Source organism: Bos taurus, chromosome 26, assembly GCF_002263795.3.
Source record: "Bos taurus isolate L1 Dominette 01449 registration number 42190680 breed Hereford chromosome 26, ARS-UCD2.0, whole genome shotgun sequence".
NCBI classification, from domain to species: Eukaryota; Metazoa; Chordata; class Mammalia; order Artiodactyla; family Bovidae; genus Bos; species Bos taurus.
The window spans coordinates 27,570,390-27,588,943 of record NC_037353.1 but is presented as its reverse complement, the minus strand read 5'-3'; the positions used below and the strand labels follow the sequence as shown (position 1 = coordinate 27,588,943).

Here is an 18,554-nt window from a genome sequence, read left to right as displayed (position 1 = left end):
CCAAGGCGTAAGCGTCTTTTAATTTCATGGCTGTTATCACCATCTGCAGTGATTTTGGCACCCAAGAAAATGAGGTCTACTCTTAGCCTAAGAGAAAAGTCAATTTAGGATTGGTTATATATTCTCTCCTGCACCTGACGCATGGTGCCTCATGACACAAGGGGATGAGGAGAGTTAAAGACATTCAGATAACCCCTGCTCAGAAAACTGATCTCACATTCAGCCTTTTGCAAAGAGCTGATGTTCCCATAATCATACCATTGTCTTTGTGAATATTCATTTAGCACTTTAAAAATTCCAGAAACTCTTCTCAGTGTTTTGCGTTTTTAGACACATTTAATCACAAAAAAGAAACCTAGCTTATGATGTAGAAATGGATAGGATGATTATCCCCATTTTACAGGTGAATAGAGGCAAATAACTTGCCCAGGGTTGTACAGTTTAAAGTCAGGCTCTGGAGTTAGACCTCAAGGTTTAAATCTTGATCAAGTAGTTTTCTTCCCACTCCACTCTGCTGCTGTCCTTTGCCTTGTTAAATGGAGAGACAAGAGTAATTGGAATAGTGGGATGGAGAAGGGTTATTTTCTCTACCTCTGGGTAAATGCCATCTCACCTTTGTCTTAAGGACGCTGAGCATCTATTGTCGGTGGCTAAACATTATGGCCACCAGGGGGCGAAGCTACCAAACCACAGGCCTCTTTATCCTTAGAGCTGCTTGTCACTAGTGTGACAACTGGTTTCTCTTCTCTGCTGTCCTAGAGAGATGACTTATAGCCTTCAGTGAACCCACAGCCCACCTTCTTCAGAGATCTCTGTCCCTGTAGATCTCCTAGGCAGCTGTCCAACACCCCCAGTTGCTTATCAACCAAGCATTAGTTCAGCAGTGATGTTTTCCAGGCTGGTTTCTCTTCACATTAATTTGAAGGGGATCAGATGCTCCGGGATGCCACCCTTCCAGCAGCTGTCCACTAGGTTAGATATGACTGCTCCTTAATATTTCTAGGCTGCTGCAGAGCATAATCAGCTAAATGCAGAACAAACAGGTTGGCTTCACATCCCTCAGGATAAGAGGTGATGGAGTGGAGGGAGTTTTGAAGACTCCGTGGTTACTCAATCCTAAGAGGTGGCTGAACCAGCCCTTGTTCCTAGCTCCCCACTTTGGCTTTGAGATAGTAAATATTCTCAGCCACTTCCTTAAGTCCTAAAGAACACGCCCTATTGCCAGGCGTCCCCTAATAAGCTCTATAAGAAGCTCAACTGGATGTCAACTTAATTGTAGTTTTCTTCCTATTCATTCTGTAATGAAATTCAATATGTAAATCATTGCCTTTTTCCTCATCAACTGGGGTTTTTCTATTGATATTTTGCAATGGGATCTTTCATTGAAAGTCCTTCAGTAAACATTGTCAATGATAAGGATGAGTTTAGACATAATACTTGAGCTTAGCATCCTGGAGGGCTATAAAACTGTATGATACCAGCTGGGACAGGAGCTGCTTTGTGTGCCAGGAGAAAGAAGGCAGGAGAGCCCTGGTTAAGACAGAAGCATCATGATCAGACCAGGGTTCCAAACTGAGTGTCGCCACTCGTTACTTAGATGGCATTGAGCCACTGTTGAGCTTTCCTCCATCTACTGTCTGTCCCATAGCAGAAATAGGGATGTACCATCCAGATTCCCCTTACGGGAGATACAGTTGCCTTAGCTGCTGGGAGAGCTGTGGGCAGAGGTTTCAGCTGCTTTCCCCCAACGTTGTGTCCTTTTTTGAGTGGCTCGTGTCCAGTGATGCCTCAGCTCAACCTCAGGCAAATCTGAAGGGCCATTCAGATTTCTCAGGCAAATCTCATTCCCTGCAAGGTCTTCTGAGCTGACCTTTATCATAGCTCAGCTTCTCCCTCTACCCATTCTTGCTTCCTTGCCTTCAGTCCTCTAGCTGTTGATTCTAAGAATGTCCCCTAATAAACACCCTACATGCTAAGCTCAGAGCCAGCTTCCTGGGGACTCACAACCTGTGTCTTCACCTGCACAGAGAGGTATAGTAATACTTGCTTCAAAGAGTGCTTGTGGGAGATTACATTGCGTTATATTAAGAAGTTCTTAGGACAATGCCAGACACGTCGAAAAGATCCAGCAAATGGAATTTCTTAGTACTTTAAGAAAGATATAAAGGTAGATTTCAGAACCCAACAATCACCTAACTGGAAATCATGAAAAAATATACTGAAATGAGTGGACTTTATGTTGTTCTACAACTTAATGATGTTCTAGCAGCAAATGTATAGAAAAGACATTCGGCGGAGATACACAGAAACATTTGCAAGAAAAGACTGGCTGTTGAGAAATTGTAGATGAGTCTATTCAGTTAAGCCTAAAATGACTGTGTGAGCTGTGGATAATTAGTGTAGGAAGAAAAAGTGGGACCATATTGCTGAAGGCTTTGAATGTAAATCTAATCCACTTGGCAGTGGTAATTTGTGCATGAATTTGAATGGGGACACACAATCTGAGTTGGACTGTAAGGGGATAAATCTTTAAGCATTGATAGTAGTCTGTTTCCTGGAGATGGGGAGGCTGTTGTAAAGATTGAGGGGAGTGAACATAGAGGCTGAATTGAGATATTAACAAGGCGGAGGTGGGAGGAATTTAAATAGAAAGGAACCAATAGGGTCACTTGTCAATATCTCATAGGCTGCTTAAATAGGATGTGGAAAGGAGAGTGTCATGTCATAAGTGAGATAAGGCTTCCCACTGGGGTATCTGGGAAAAGAGTGCCTCCATTCATCCACATGCAGAATGAAGATTTTGGAGTAAATGTGAGGAGTTCTTGTACAACAACCAAATGACATTCTGACTGAATGCTCCAGAGAAATGCTGAAATTGTAGCCAACTGAATTCTAGAACCATCTAGAAAGTAGGCTCAATAAAGAGGAAGTTTTGAGTGATGTGCATGATTTTAATAGAAGGTTGAAGGGTAGCAGGGGGAAGGGTTAAGAGAGCTTCCTTAGCTGATCATTAGGGTCTGATGCTTTGGAGAACTCAACAGACACCTGGAGGCTGTGGTCTGGGGTGTGCTATTAGGTTAGGTGATAGAGGTATGCCTGGTGGATTTGGAGGGAATGCTAGTGCTTCGAGGAAGGAGGAAGCTAGGTTAGAAAGTGTTACAGCTCCAGGGGCAGAAGATAAGGCTCAGTGACAGCCTTCTCACTGACAGGGTCCACTTACTTTTACAAGGCAGGTACTACCATCATGCCACTTTTTAATTTAAGGGGATGCAAAGTGTTTATGGTCTCATGGGGATAGAGCCGGGGGCCAGACTTCAGAGTCTGGCTGGAACCCATCTCTGGCCTTTGCATCCCTCCCCGACAAGTGCACCCAGGACCCTGCTTTCACACTCCCATCTCCACACCCGTGTGCCTTCCTACTGCACCACCCCACAGGTCTCATGGTTCCTTCTCATCAGCTTTCTTTCCCCCAGGACTTACGTGTGCCTCTGCGTCTCTCCCTCAGGCCACTGGGGTTCCGGGCCAGCACATCTTGGTGGCAGTGCTGCCTGGCCTGCCCACTGCTGCCGAGCTCTTTGTCTTACCCCATCAGGACCCCACAGGAGAAAACAAAAGGCCAGCCGAGGACCTGGAGCAGGTGAGTCCCCAGGTAGCATGCCAGCCTCTCCCTCTCTGAGCCACGACCCTGCTAGTGCCTGACCAGGACAGCAGCTCTGGGGGTCCCCACTTGGGGACCCTTCCACCTTCCCATCCTCCCTAAAGAAACGTAATCTGGAGCTTTAACTACAGCATCACCAGAAAACATGTGCAAGAGTGTGTATTGTCAGCAGTGGCTAAACCACTGAGGGTATATCCATCTACAGTGCTTACAGTAGACAAGATAAATCTGTGTACTGACATGGCAAACTGTCCAAGGTATTAGGTGGCAGGAAAAATGCAAGAGGCTGAACAATGTGTAGAAGTCGAATCGATTTATGTTGCTTCACAAACTTGCATCATGAGAATCAAAGTCAGAGTGAAGTCACTCAGTCGTGTCTGGCTCTTTGCGACCCTATGGGCTGTAGCCTGCCAGGCTCCTCCGCCCCTGGGATTCTCCAGGCAAGAGTACTAGAGTGGGGTGCCACTTTCTTCTCCAGGGGATCTTCCTGACCCAGGGATCGAACTCAGGTCTCCCGAATTGCAGGCAGACTCTTTACCCTCTGAGCCACCACAGAATCCCTGAGAATCAAATGGCGTATCTTTATAAAAAGGCACAACTTTTATACAAATCATGAGTCCTCTTTATCACCACCAGTCTACGATGATTTGAGTTTATAATGAATGAGTAATATTGACTCCAAGTACCTCCCCTGGCTATGGGATTCTCTTTCCTCATCTCCAGCACCTCTGGAGTATTAGAGTGTCTGTGTGTGTGTGTGTGTGTGTGTGTGAGAGAGAGGTTCTCTCTCTCCTGCTTGCTTAGATCTTTTTTCTCCCATTCTTCCTTTTAACTTCAGATTACCCATCTCTGTAGTGAGCATTGGGCTTCCCAAGTGGTGCTAGTGGTAACGAACCTGCCTGCCAGTGCAAGTAGATATAAGAGACACGGATTCGATCCCTGGGTTGGGAAGATCCCTCAGAGGAGGGCAACCCACTCCAGTATTCTTGGCTACAGGATCCCGTGGACAGAGGAGCTTTGGTGGGCTATGATCCGCATGGTCACCAAGAGTCAGACACGACTGAACCAACTTAACACGCACGCGTAGTGAGGATTATTACTATGATGATGTCATTATTGTTGTTCTTATTCTTCACCCAGTTAAAATGATCAGTCTTGGTCTGGTCACCCTGTTGGAAACTATATGACTTTGGTTTCTCAATGCTCTCCGACAGATATATTAAAAACAGGATTCCTCTCAGACACTAAGTAAATATTAACTTTTTCTCCTTTTAGTACTTGGAGCTTTTCAGTTTACTTAGAATTAACCCATAATCTAGTCCCTTGATCTCTAGTCTCCAAGATAACTCGAGAAACCTCTATCACAGCCTTGTTAGCAACAACCTCAAATTACAACCTGGCCCACCTCCTAGGACATGCCCACCTTTCAACAGTCGCTTTCCCAGTTGGCAGAAGACTCACGTCTATATTTTTTTTTCATGTGCAAACAACAAATAACAGAGCTGTCAAGGAAAGTCCCAGTGAACCCCGTCTCCTAATGAACTGCACTTCAACATCGGACAGCAGGGAACCCGTCAACTTTGCGTCTGACTTTGCTCAGCCCTCGCTTTCTGCTTCTGGTTATATTCTGTAAATTATTCTCTGCACCTGCAGTTTAGTGGGAGAAAGAATGGAGTATTTCTTATCACCACACTGCTGATGAGACCTAGAAGGGTGTAGATCCCTATCCAGAGCATTTAGGTTGAGACATGTATATTTGTGCCTCCTCTGGAAATCTTATGGCTTGCCCATGAAATCCAGAATATCATCTTCTCAATATGGAAGAGTCCAGATTTAGAGCCAGCTAAGTTCCCAGGTACCACATCATCTGCACATCTCATTCTCTCTCTAAAATATAGTTTCTAGATGTTTATTTTAGAGAAAATGTAGAAAGAAGAGGCATGTGTTCTCTGAAACTTGGTTTACTTGTGTGAGTGTATATCTTGCTGTCTGTTTTCCCTAGAGTTCTTCTTTCTCTTTATCTTATCTGAATGTCTTCTCCAGAGACATTCTCAGAGACCTGAGTGAGTGTCCCTGAGGCAGCCAAGTATCATGTACTGATGAGCCATTAATCAGAGACCCTAAGGCAGCTGGCTTGGCTTGCTCGAAAGCTGTGGAACTTAATATTCAGTGGCTTCAGTTCAGATATGTTTTAGATAGCGAGTTCAGATATGTTTTAGAAAGACCACAGGTTTGGAGAAATATAGACCAGGTTTCTAGCTTCAGCTCTTATATCCATTGCTTATATCTTATAGGTGAGGAAAATTCAGAAAAGATCAATAATTCAGCCAAAATCACATAATCAATAATACTTGTCTCATAGGGTGTTTGATAGATCATTAAAGAAGTGATACAGCAAAGCCCTTGACCTATAGAGGTTACTCAATAAATGGTAAATAGATAATGGTTACATTTATGGATATTTTGTGATAGGAGAGTATATGAGAAATGCAAAAAAATATATATAGGCATATTAAAGACTAGGATAGTCCGCGGCATGCATTGGCAGAAAGAAGATGGTGAAAATAAGGAGAAAAAGATTAATGAATGGAATTACAGGAAAGAACAAAGATACCAAGAAACAGGAAGAACACATGAATGAGTAACTAGAGGGAAGATGACTCATCTAAGTTATCAGGCAGATGGATGGCATTGAGGGAAAGCAGCAGAGTACCAAGGGAGATTGTAACTTTGGTTAAGGGAATTGCCAATGTAGCAGCCTTATCCAGGAATGAAACTAATTTCAGTGACCAAACCTAGCATATGAGAAATCAGTGTCTTATGGAAACTGTTATTACCCAGTTAATAAGTACACTAATGAAATCAGTGTGTAAACTAAGCCTTGTGTCCAGAACCAGCAATACCGGTGCTGCCCACAGGAATCCTATAGTTATGATCCTAAGAGAGGTCCTTTAATTCTTCTCTCTGATGCAGTCACTTTGAAATTAATGAAGTCAGACCCCAACCGAGAGCTGTGAATTGCCTAAGGAGATGCAACTCTTTAAGGAGAAGGAGATTCTAGTTCTGTTTCTGCAAGTTGAGTTGCCTCTCAAGTCTAGTGGTCCCCTTGTTCCATCATGCCGCCTGTGTGGATTTGGGTACCACTTGACTGCTGCAAGGCCCCCAGATATCAAGGCTGCTGCCCCAGGAAATGAGCAACAGATGCTTTGCTTTGAGTTGTGTAGGGTTTTTTCCCCTGATGAAATGAACATATATTCTGTTCAAACAGATTTCTCTGGAAATTTGCAGTTATGAGCTTATTTAGTTGGGAAGTCCAGCTCAGGCATGGATAACTCAGAGAGGAAGTATCATCAGCTTACTCCCCTGTCTTCGTCTCTCCTGCTTTCTCTATCTCTTTCTGTTGTGACCACATGAGAAGTCTGCCTAAGAATGAGGCCAGCACATAGGAAGACGAGAATGGCCCCAGGAAGCCCCAGTCTTTTATTTAGTCATCTTACCAATTCCATTCAAAAGACAGTGCCTCTCCCCTGAGTGCACCCCAAAAGCCTAGGGTGATAATTCTCAAAGGCTCGACTTTGGTAAAGTGGAGATGTCTCAACTAGCCTGGTAGTCAGAAGGCTAGGGCTCTGTCAGTGATAACTCAATGTGTCATACCCTCCCCAGATCAGGAGTTAAGGGAGCCCCTCCTAAATCAAATGGGCTGAGAATAAAGAAGGACATGGGTCCTTAAAGAGAAATATGGGGGGGAGAGAAGGAACTGGAGGCAGGCAAAAGCAACTGACTTCCTTTGTCATAAATTACATAGAAGTTGCAACTGAGTGCAAAGTGAAAACAACAACCAGGACCCCACTCCTTTAAAGGCTGCTCTCTGAATTAGATGGAACTTGGGAAGAGCTGGCTTTATGCTCTCTCTGTCAATACTCTGGCCCCTTTCTTGTAAAGTTACTGCACAGAATTCCCAGCAGGGGAAAAAGTGGGACCTGGCCAGGTGGACCCTGATGACTAGGCGGGCAGGGCCCAAGCAAAGGGCTCTTGGCTCTCCTCCCTTACTTCCTCTAACAGCATTCCCCGGAGAGGACAGATGCTGGCTTAGATCAAGTTATCTTGTCTGTGAAATAAATTGAAAATTCCTCACAGTGAGAAGCACTTGACCTTGTTATCTGGATAACGTTGGGCTGGGTTAATCAAGTGACCTCTGTCTGGGAGGGTTCCACCACTCTCGACTTCACATCTCCAGAGAGTGAGAAAAGGCTCACTTGCCCTTAGCTGGTCTCATCAGGGATTAGACCCTCTTGCTACCTGAGGCCAGCTGCTCAGGTGTGGAGCATATCCCACCTCCTGCACCACTGTACTTGCTGGCTTCTCTCTGAGTCCTCAGAGGTGAAAAGCTTTGTATCTGGCTTTCCTGGAAGGAGGAAGGGCCATCATGCTGTGTTTGTGATGCTGTGCTGGGGCGATAGGGAGCCTGCATGTTGTCTTGCTGAATCCTTAAAGGGCACAGACACATTTAAAGGAAACATAATGACTATGGACGAAATGTCAACCACCAACAACGAATTTCGTCTTTAATTGTTTGTGTTGTCATATACATTTGACAGGTGCAGAAACCAAAATCCAGGGAAAGAGGAAGTGCCTCTGAAAATGGAACAGGTTATTGGCAATAATTTTAGAAATAAGATTCATTGTGAAATGTAATAAATAATCTTAGACCATTTTCGATATACTCAGTCTGCCCTGTCCAGATTTTTCAAAGAGAGAAATTGTAGAAATATTTTGAAGTTCACAAGGAAAGTCACTAAAATGGGAAGTTATAATCAAAAGAATAGGTAAGAGTTGTGCTGAAAGAATAACAGCAAAAGGAGAAGGAGAGAAGTTTGGAGCTGGTGATGGGGAATTTAGGGAAAGGAAGTGAACTGGGACACATTATTTCTTCATTATGTCATCCAGGAAGAACTTCTTAGACACTGTAGTCAAGCTGATGCTTTGGTGCTAACAAAGAACAGAATTGATAAGTAGAAGTCCTGTTTGGCTTCACTGCTTCTTCCATGTATTAAACCAGAAATCATGATAATTGGGAAAGATCTTTCTCTGTTAATTCCAAAAGTAATATCATTCAATCACTCTTTGAAGAGGCCTTAATAACCTAACAGGGTCAGGCTTGACTATGTCCATTCCAAGGTAATCCCAGGCAAGTCTCCTAAACTTGGCACCAAAATGTTCCTTAAGTTCAGTAGGGTTTCCATCCCTCCTCGCAACTTCAGATAAGCATTAGTTGTATGGCCCAATATCGCTTTGCTATCGATAAATCTGCTAAAGCCCATTTTCAGTGTGTATTCATGGTTTCACTCTGTACCATTTCTCTGGGTGTCATGTATCATAAATTACTACTTCTCTGCTGTCCTTAAGCTTCATGTTTCAGCATTTGACATTTCCATTCTCATGATCTGAGAGTCGATTTTCCTCTGTTGGTTTCTTTAAGCACTGTTTGGATATTGAATGTGTTCTTTACGTGGTAGTGATCTATTCTGTTGACCAAACATCTCCAGCTCACCATTTCTGGGTACCAGTAGGGTTATACCATGAGGCTCTTCTGTAAGCAGAGCCAGGGTGATTAATTCTGGCCAATGAAGTGGGAGCAGAAGTGATGCGTCACTTCCAAGCTGAAGTATTCAAATTTTATCTCTAGAACCCAGAGAACTCTTCTTTCCCCTCCTCTGGTGGTGTGTACAGCTGAGGGGGCTGATCTACCAGCCAGTGTCCCTGTGTGACTATAATGAGCACAGCATCACATCTACCTGCAGCAGATCCCATGGAGCATTAAGCAGAAAGCACACTTCCTTTGTTTCAAGTCCTCCAAATTGTAACATCGTTACCTCAGCTTGACCCCTGTTCTGATTACCACACTCAAATTTCATGCTTGTAAAGAAGCTGAGAAGGAGAATTGGTGTTTTTCATGTACCTGGTCCCTTCCACAGCACCCTTTTGATAGCATCTTTCCAAGTATTTGTACTGAATTGCCACTGTCTATTTAAGTGGTGGTTTAAATGAAGTGTGGGTTGCACTTGAATCATAGGCATATTCCATCAAATAGGCAGACGCCAAGAATAATAGACTTTTCTTTGCTCATGATTACTTAGCTGAAGGAGAATAGACAATGGAGAGCAGCAGAAGAGGGGTGACTGTACAAAGGTAAATGAAATTTGCTAGGATAACACTTGCACTGCACAGAGAAGGAAAAATGAACAGATTCAGCTTGTTTCAGGAGGACCGATCTCCCAGCAATTACACACCATTTCACTCGAGTCTTTATCATGCAAGCTTGTGTTCTTTCATTTAGGCTGTCACCACGCTGTTCTATAGTCCCAGTTTATTCTATTCCTTTCATGGCCAAAGACTCTCGCAAACATTATAAATTATATTAACTGTTGAATAGGATGTAGCAGTCCTGAGGCTACGGTTAGGAATTGCCTGTAGCTCAGATTGGTCAGATGACACAGGCCTGGCGTTATAAATCATGTGCTTCACAGTTAGATGAGAAGTAGAAGCATAGTTAATGATATACTACAATTTTTTGTCTCCTAAATGTGCTCAGCTGGACCTCCTCCTATATACTTTTTGTATCTCTGTCAGCTGGCTCGAGGGAAATGTTTTTTTATGGAAATGCCCTAAGATGAGGAGTCAAACAGAATGAAATTCTAGTCTCAATTCTTCAAATATTAACAGGATAAACGTAAGAGTGTCCTTTAGGCTTCATGTTGCTTTCAATGGAGCTGTGTTGTCCTAGGGAAAAAATAGTGAGAAATATGTAACTTTGCCAACAGAAAGTTTTCAATGCATAGATATTATACATTATATATTGTATATATGAAAATATATGTAATAATTCACAAATGATGAAAACAATACAGGATAAATGCTTCTGCAGGTGGCATGGAAAACATTTAAAATATTGTCAAAATCTGTCAACAGTTTCGTACTCATTTACTTGCATAGAGAAATGCATGGTTCTTTTTTTTTTTCTTTAATAGAAAATTATTTAATTAGTATACATGTGTTCCCCATCCTGAACCCTCCTCCCTCCTCCCTCCCCACACCATCCCTCTGGGTCGTCCCAGTGCACCAGCCCCAAGCATCCAGCATCGTGCATTGAACCTGGACTGGCATCTCGTTTCATACATGACGTTTCACATGTTTCAATTGAGTTTATTCTTGTATGCAGTGTAAATTTTATTTAGTTCTATTTCTGTGTATAAGTTCTTTTGCACACCACAAAGTATGTTGTTATCTTTTTTGTGTGTTCTTTGATGCAAGTGAAATCCATGAAATATACTTTCTCTGCTACCATTTTTGCATAGCCTGTTTAATTTTGTAAATGATACAGATAAAACTGATGAAGCAATGTTATAAACCAGAACAAATTTGGGAAGTTAATTATTTTCTTCATGGGACTCTCCTGGAGATTATAAATTAGAAGTATGTTGTTCAGATGAACACTTTTCTAGTTTCTCATCTATATGTCTTTCTTGAGGAAGAAACATTGTCAGGAAGAAGAAATACATATCACTTCAGCAAGTTGGAAGAGAGAAGTCTTTCTCATGCATATATACAGTCCCATTTCGTTCATGGGATGGACTCTGAAAAACAGGACAATTTCTTAATTACTTCCGATATTTTCTTATTCAAGTTAAGGTATTTTTTTCTGCAAATACAATTACAAATGTATGTGCACATATGTATGTGTATGTACATAAGCATATTAATTTTATACATGATTATATATTTCACACACATATACATACACATTTCTCTGTGTGTATGTTTAAGAGCCAAACCTTTCTGTTTAACCTCTACTAAAAATGCACTATCAAATTCTTAGAAAGATCTTACTGATTGAATGATAAGAATAAGATAGAATAGGAACTTGCACACCGTACCACTTTACAGAACACAGAGGAAAACCATTCTACACAATCTGTGTTAGAAATCTACTCGTCCTGTAAACCTTGAGCATTCTGGAAGTTTCTCATTACCCAGGAAAAAGAGTAGCTTATATAGAAAGAATAAAGCTGTTTCAACATAATTTTATCACAACCTTGTTTTCCTGCACAGTCTGCTAACTGGAAATATTTGAGAGGCTGAGCTTGAACTGGATCCCAGGTGCGTGACATGGGTCACGGGTCACTGACAGTCACCCCAAGTTCCTGCTGTTAAGCAGAGAAGTTCGTGTGCAGGGAAGTTCAGTTCCAGTTCAGTTCCATCACTGAGCAGGGACCTCTGCGAGAGACTCTGTGCTTGAAAACAAAGCTGTCAGGCCCTGCTTAATTGATAAAAGGATCAAAGGTGTCATTTTGGCAACTCAGTGGACTGAGTGAAAGTCCATAAATATAAAAAGAAAACTAATTTAAGAATTTAACTAGCAGAATGATATTCAGAAAGCATCTAACTAGACTTAAATAGCATATGAAATAGAACATTACATTGGTTCTTAGAACATTAGAAATGAGGCAAGGAGACCAGATAATAGGAGTGTGGTTTTCTCTGATAGCTTTTCACAAATTACTCAGAAGGATGAGTGAAACAGCAGATTGATCTGGTTTTTTACTTTAAACACATGAACAGTTTTACCTTGTCTAGAAAACCTTGCCTTATACTGTTACTACCTAAAACGAGGTCCTTTGTCATTTGTTGGAGTTAAATATTTCATGGCCCAGAATTCTGGGGGTATGCCCGGTACAGATGCATCAGCCTGAGGATGCATGAAACAAGAGTCAGCCAACACGTTAAGTTGTGGTTATGCTTTGTTTCAAATGTATAATTTATTATATATTTGAAATAAATACATACAGGGAAGCCTGACCTGCTACGGTTCATGGGGGCTCTCAAAGAGTCGGACACGACCTAGCAACTGCACTACAACATCATAAGCTATTATTTTAGTAGAACAATATTTATCATCAACAAATACCCATGAACTATCTATTCTTGGAAAGTTGGGTAAGAGGAGGGAAGCAAAATAGGGAATAAGATGGAGTTTACTATCAAAAAGTAAAATAAATGGGTCTGAATCTCATCAGAACTTGTAAATTCTACATATTTGCTTCTTTTAAGTCCTTGTGTATAACAAATGCACTCTCAAAGAAACCCAGGGTGATTTTTTAAAACTAATACCATGGTAATTTTTTAACCGTAGAAATGATCTGATTTCCTAATTGTTTGTCCTATTTTGTAGCAATTTGAATATAAAGTCAAGTCATGCTTAGAAAATAATTCTATCTGCATATTTTGGACTAAAAACTTAAAATCATATACAACTCACTTATATCACTCCCAGGTATAATATCAGGATGCCTTGATCAGCATGGTAAATATTGCTCAGCATGTTTGTATATCGTCGCTGTGACAACTTCAGTGGCACTCACTCTCTTTTCCTTTCAGATATCAGAACTGATGATTCACAAGCTCAACCAAAACTCTGTGCACTTTGAGCTGAAGCCAGGGGTCCAAGTCCTTGTCCACGCAGCCCACTTAACAGCAGGTCAGTGTTCCCCTCCCTGGGTTCTGGCTAGTGGCTCTGGCAGAAGGGGATCCCAATTTGTTTCAGCAAAACAAGACTAACTGGTGTCACTGCTGATCAGAAATAGGGCTTCGTTCTTTGGAGGTTCTTTTGCTTGTCTTGTTTTTGTTTTGTTTTTTTTTGCCTTAATGGGGACCAGCAAGGTGAGAGAAAAAGTTGATTTTCCTGCCTGGTTCATGGCAAAAACCATCAGTGAATCACTTAAAATTCCCTCAAATAATAGCATATTTCATCTTACAGAAATCTTGAAAATAAAGTTAACTTTACAAATAATGTTTTTTTCTGGTCTTTCTGTAAGACTTTACTTTTAAATCATTCATGCTATGAAGAATTTTCTTTCAGTTTGGGATAAAGAGGCACAATAGAAATAGCTGGGACTTAGAAGCTGTCCAGGGCCATAGCCAGGAGCTGAACCCCAGGTTGGTCAGTATCTTACAAATGAATGAATGTCATTGAATTTCTGTCTCTTCACTTGTACAAGATGATGGGGAAAATATTCTTCCTAAGGCCATATAGAAGTCTCAATAGTAATTCAGGTAGTTCCAAGTATATAGAAATAGATATTATTGTGCTATATTAATAATAAATTAACACCAGGTATTGGGTCCTTATTTTTGCAGAGTGCTATACTGGTGTTGCATAATGGCCAGCAGGCAGTGGCCTTTGCCTTCAGAAGTATAATCTAGTTGTGGTGTTTCAGAGTTTGGTGGTGACCGTGGTGGTGGTACTTTGGGGTGGGGGAAGTGGGCAGTGGGGGGATCTCTGAACAAGTGAAATGCATAAATGCCTTTACAGAGAGGCAGTAGCACATTTCTGAGTGCCTGGACTTTGCAGTTTTGCAGCCAGACCATCGGTTTCGGTCTTGCTCCATCACTTTCTTAGTATATAGACTCTGAGAGGAGACTTCTCTACAGCATCTGGAACAATGGAATTGTGTGAGGGTCAAGTTAGTTTAGGTTACACACATAGGGTAATGCCTGGTGCAGAGTCAGGTGTTATTTTTCCTTTTATCCTTTTTTATTATTAACAATCAAAGTTTTATGAGAAACTTAAAGCAGTTGTAAATTGCAGCCAGTCAAAATGACACAGGAAAGCTTCATAGAGGAGGTGGTCTTTGGGTCAGACCTTGAAAATTGGATAGGATTGAACTGAAGAGATTATTCCAAGCATAATCTTGGAATAATCAGGGAAGGAACATGAAAGCCCTGAATAAGTAGAGACAAGGAGCAGGTTTTTCCAATTCCATTCTCTGGTTTCCTGGAGGTTCCTGGAGGTGTGCTTAGGTCTAGAAGAAGGCCAAGCAGGTTGGCCACTGGCCTCTTTTCTACTTGGATTCCATCTTTTTACTTTATTAGGATTTCATAAAATGTTTTTCCTTAGAAAAAAGAAAAAAATACTGACTTAAAAAACAAACATATAAAAGTCACTGTGCTAAGCACAGGACATGGAGGTGAAAGGTGGAAATATGCCAGGCTGAGCTATTTCTTCTTCCTATGGTGGACTCTGGGAAGCCGTGGAGACCTAGGAGCAGAGATGTGACTGATTCAGAGTCACTTGAGAAAGGTGACTCTTAGGAGCAAGGATGGAGTAGAGCCAGCTTGCTATGCTGCAGCAAATGGATATAGTCAGTTGCATCCATCAACAGACATTTATTGAGTTGCTGGCTACTCTGAGCCAAGAAGTGTTCTCAGCATGAGATAGAGCCTCTGCCTTCATGAAGATTCCATCAGTGGAGAAGGCTGGGCAGGTAACACATTGAAAGTGACACTTTACAAATCATACTGATGGTGAAAGGTACTGAAGAAAATAAGAAAATATAAGAGAGTAGAAAGGGACTTCCCCAGTGGCCCAATGGTAAAGTATCCGCCTGCCATGCAAGAGACACAGGTTTGATCCCTAGGCCGGAAAGATCCCCTCAAGTAGGAAATGGCAACCCACTCCAGTGTTCTTGCCTGGAGAATCCCCATGCACAGAGGAGTCTGACAGGCTACAGTCCGTGGGCGCGCAAAGAGTTGGGCATGACTGAGCACGCGCACAGAGAGTAGAAAACAATGGAGCACCTATGAGGGCAGCTTGTAAGCCTACGGCCTGAACAAACTGACCGCAGAGCGTTTGATGATCTTCTTGGCCGTTTCCTGCCAAGAAGATTGGCCTTTGATCTTTGGTGAGCAGTGGTGGCACATGGCAGTTACACATAGTTGGTTAAACTGGAAAACAAACTCCAGAAACATCCCTTGTCATCAGCCCAGTGGCCAAGCCACTGACAGTTGTTGTCATATCACTCTCCAAAGATGGTTTGATTAGTTTCCTAAAGTTGCATCTTACTTTATATATTAGTTAAGGATGCCTTTCTGTGATGACATCTGGGATCCAGAATTTAAAAAAAAAAAAAAAATCCAGAAAGTGGCTAATGATCTGAAACTGCTTTGACCAGCGACTTGGCCTGGAAAATGGATATAGCAAAGGCACCCATGGATCCGTAGTTCCATGGAGGAAAGAAAGGTCATTCCTGATAACCAGGAAAAAATAATTCCACTGGTCTAAGTTCCAGTTGGCAAAGAGTAATGCAAAGTTGGGAAGATGTAGAAAATTTATCCAATTAATATTCATGCTTCATCCTGTAGCTGGAGATCAGTACTCAGATCCCTCAGAGAAGGGGCTGGCAAAAGGGAGTGTATTACTGGGAACTTAGGTAAGCATGCTGAGATTAGAAGGACAGACCTCTGCAACACAGATGTGTATTCTGCAGGGTTGCCAAGGGAACAAAAGGAAACTGGAGTTTGAGGCAAAAGCCCGAACTTAGACTGAGCCGTTTTGGAGACAGTGAGAAAATTATCTGGCTTCCAGTCATCCAGGCTGTCCCAGGTTCTTCTGAAAGTATCTCTCATACACCTTTGACAGTGTAATTTGAAACCTGATTACCTGGCCTTTTGTGCTTCCTAGGATGGCCAGAGTGAACGTGTATGTGGGTAATCAGCTCCCGTTTGAAGAATAAAAGAAGAGACTGTCAAGGGCTGACATAGGAATTGAGTCTTGGAAATTTTCGCTGTATTGATTTTAGCCATGTTGTCATAATAGCGTTAGGACTGGCAGTTCCAAGGGAGAGAGGTACAAAGTCGATTTCAGCCAGGCTTTCATATGCAAAAGGCAAGGCTTGTGTTAAGGCTGGCACTCTTCAATGACTGACAAGAAAGTAGAATATAGGAGTGATCAGTTTCATGTTGGAGATTGTTCCTAAGGTAACTCTACCTACCTGATTTTTTGTTTTTAACTGTTTGAACAGAGGGTAGATAGACTATGGTATCAAGGCAGTGGAGGGAATTCTCCTTTCACACATAGGAAATTTGGCATGTTGGGTAGGTGATCAGTTGGATGAGAGAGTTGCCACCATTTGTTTAAGTTGACATTAACACATCCATATTGGGATGGCTAGGAAGAGAAAGCAGAAAAATATCCCCTTTCTTGCCTGGGGGAAAGAAGACATGATGAGGAAGAGAATTTGATGCCGAACTTTCACCTAAGCTCCCTTCCCTTTCCTTTCATCCCCCTTACAGGCAGGAGAAAACAAAAATAAAATACAATCTCAAAAAAGGGAAGAAGGACCACTGCTTGCAACATTTCATGTCTCATAAGCAGGATTGCTAATACCTTCCCAGGGACCATTCCAGCACACCGCTGCATACCATTAATTGCTTAGCAGATGTTCAACAGCCTTCTTTTAAAAATATTTGAGCCAGAGTATATTGCTGGTGGGAGGGGCAATGCATAATTTGGTTTGTCTCCAAGGAAAAAGAACTGTCTCCTTTCAGGAATTTACTAGCCTTGCTTTGTTTTTCAAATTCAGTTCCCTGTTTGCTTTTATGGGAACACAAGGTAAGCATTTCCAGGTACCTGGATGTCATTAGAGACAGGATTTCGTTTGTTTCCCCCACATGTTCTGATTGGGAATTCATTAAATTTGGTATCTAAGTGAGCTAAACTTTGAATGCAGTCCTTGTTTTGTTTTTAGCTCTTCCCGTGCTTCTCAGTTTCTGTACAATTCCTCCTGGGGTCCTCACCGCTCGTGATAGCGGCGTTCCTGAAACTCTCTTGAAGTAAAGATTTCAGATTGTGTGAGAATAAGAAGGGATGAGGAGCTGTTATCAAGAAGTTTGAGAGAGGGCCATGCCTTGAGTGGCTCTCTTTGGCTCTTAGGACCCCGTGGCAGCTGGCGTCATGTTTAGCAGACAGAGGGAGTATGACTCAGCCAAGCTGGGGGCTAGACGTAAGCACTGATGTTTTGATGGAAGTGTACTTTTGCTCATGGTATTCCCAATTGGAGCATTACTTCCCTTTCTCTAATTTTCTACATCGTTTAAATGTCTTTCTATTTTAAGGCTCAGCTCAATGTTAACCTTTACATGTTGTTTTTCTGGAACCCTTTACCTGGATATCATCTATCCCTTGTCAGAACTCACATGGGTTTTTTTAAGCTCTGTCTGATCCTCATCCTCTCTCCTATTTAATTTCCTGAGGATACAGTTCACCATGTCTTTGTAGTGTCTCTATCATTGTATCTAGCACAGAAAATTGCATATATCATGTGTTCAGTAAATATTGCTTTTACAAATAATTAGAGATTTAATTAATTTATAAACTGTAGTTCAGTTCAGTCACTCAGTCATGTCTGACTCTTTGCAACCCCATGAACTGCAACACGCCAGGCTTCCCTGTCCATTACCAACTCCTGGAGCTTGCTCAGACTCATGTCCATTGAGTCAGTAATGCCATCCAACCATCTCATCCTCTGTCATCCCTTTCTCCTCCCACCTCCAAACTTTCCCAGCATCAGGTCTTTTCAAATGAGTCAGTTCTTCACATCAGGTAGCCAAAGTATTGGAGCTTCAGCTTCAGCATCAGTCCTTCCAGTGAATATTCAGAACTGATTTCCTTTAGGATGGACTGGCTGGATCTCCTTGCAGTCCAAGGGACTCTCAAGAATCTTATCCAACACCACAATTTAAAAGCATCAATTCTTCAGCACTTAGCTTTCTTTATAGTCCAACTCTCATATCCATACACGACTACTGAAAAAACCATAGCTTGGACTAAATGGACCTTTGTTAGCAAAGTAATGTCTCTGCTTTTTAATATGCTGTCTAGGTTGGTCATAACTTTTCTTCCAAGGAATAAGCGTCTTTTAATTTCCTGGCTGCAGTCACCATCTGCAGTGATTTGGGAGCCCCCCAAAATAAAGTCTGTCACTGTTTCCATTGTTTCCCCATCTATTTTCCATGAAGTGATGGGACCAGATGCCATGATCTTAGTTTTCTGAATGCTGAG

General features: G+C 42.0%; 1 protein-coding gene across 5 annotated transcripts in view; it reads left to right on the top strand.

The window, feature by feature from the left end:
- The window catches only part of SORCS1 (sortilin related VPS10 domain containing receptor 1), a 576,630-nt gene that overhangs the window by 540,901 nt on the left and 17,175 nt on the right, over positions 1-18,554 (top strand). For all 5 annotated transcript variants that reach the window (XM_059881921.1, XM_024985735.2, NM_001191207.2 and 2 more), the window contains 2 exon segments: positions 3,506-3,637; positions 13,094-13,193. In XM_059881921.1, the coding sequence (XP_059737904.1) occupies positions 3,506-3,637; positions 13,094-13,193 (232 nt within the window).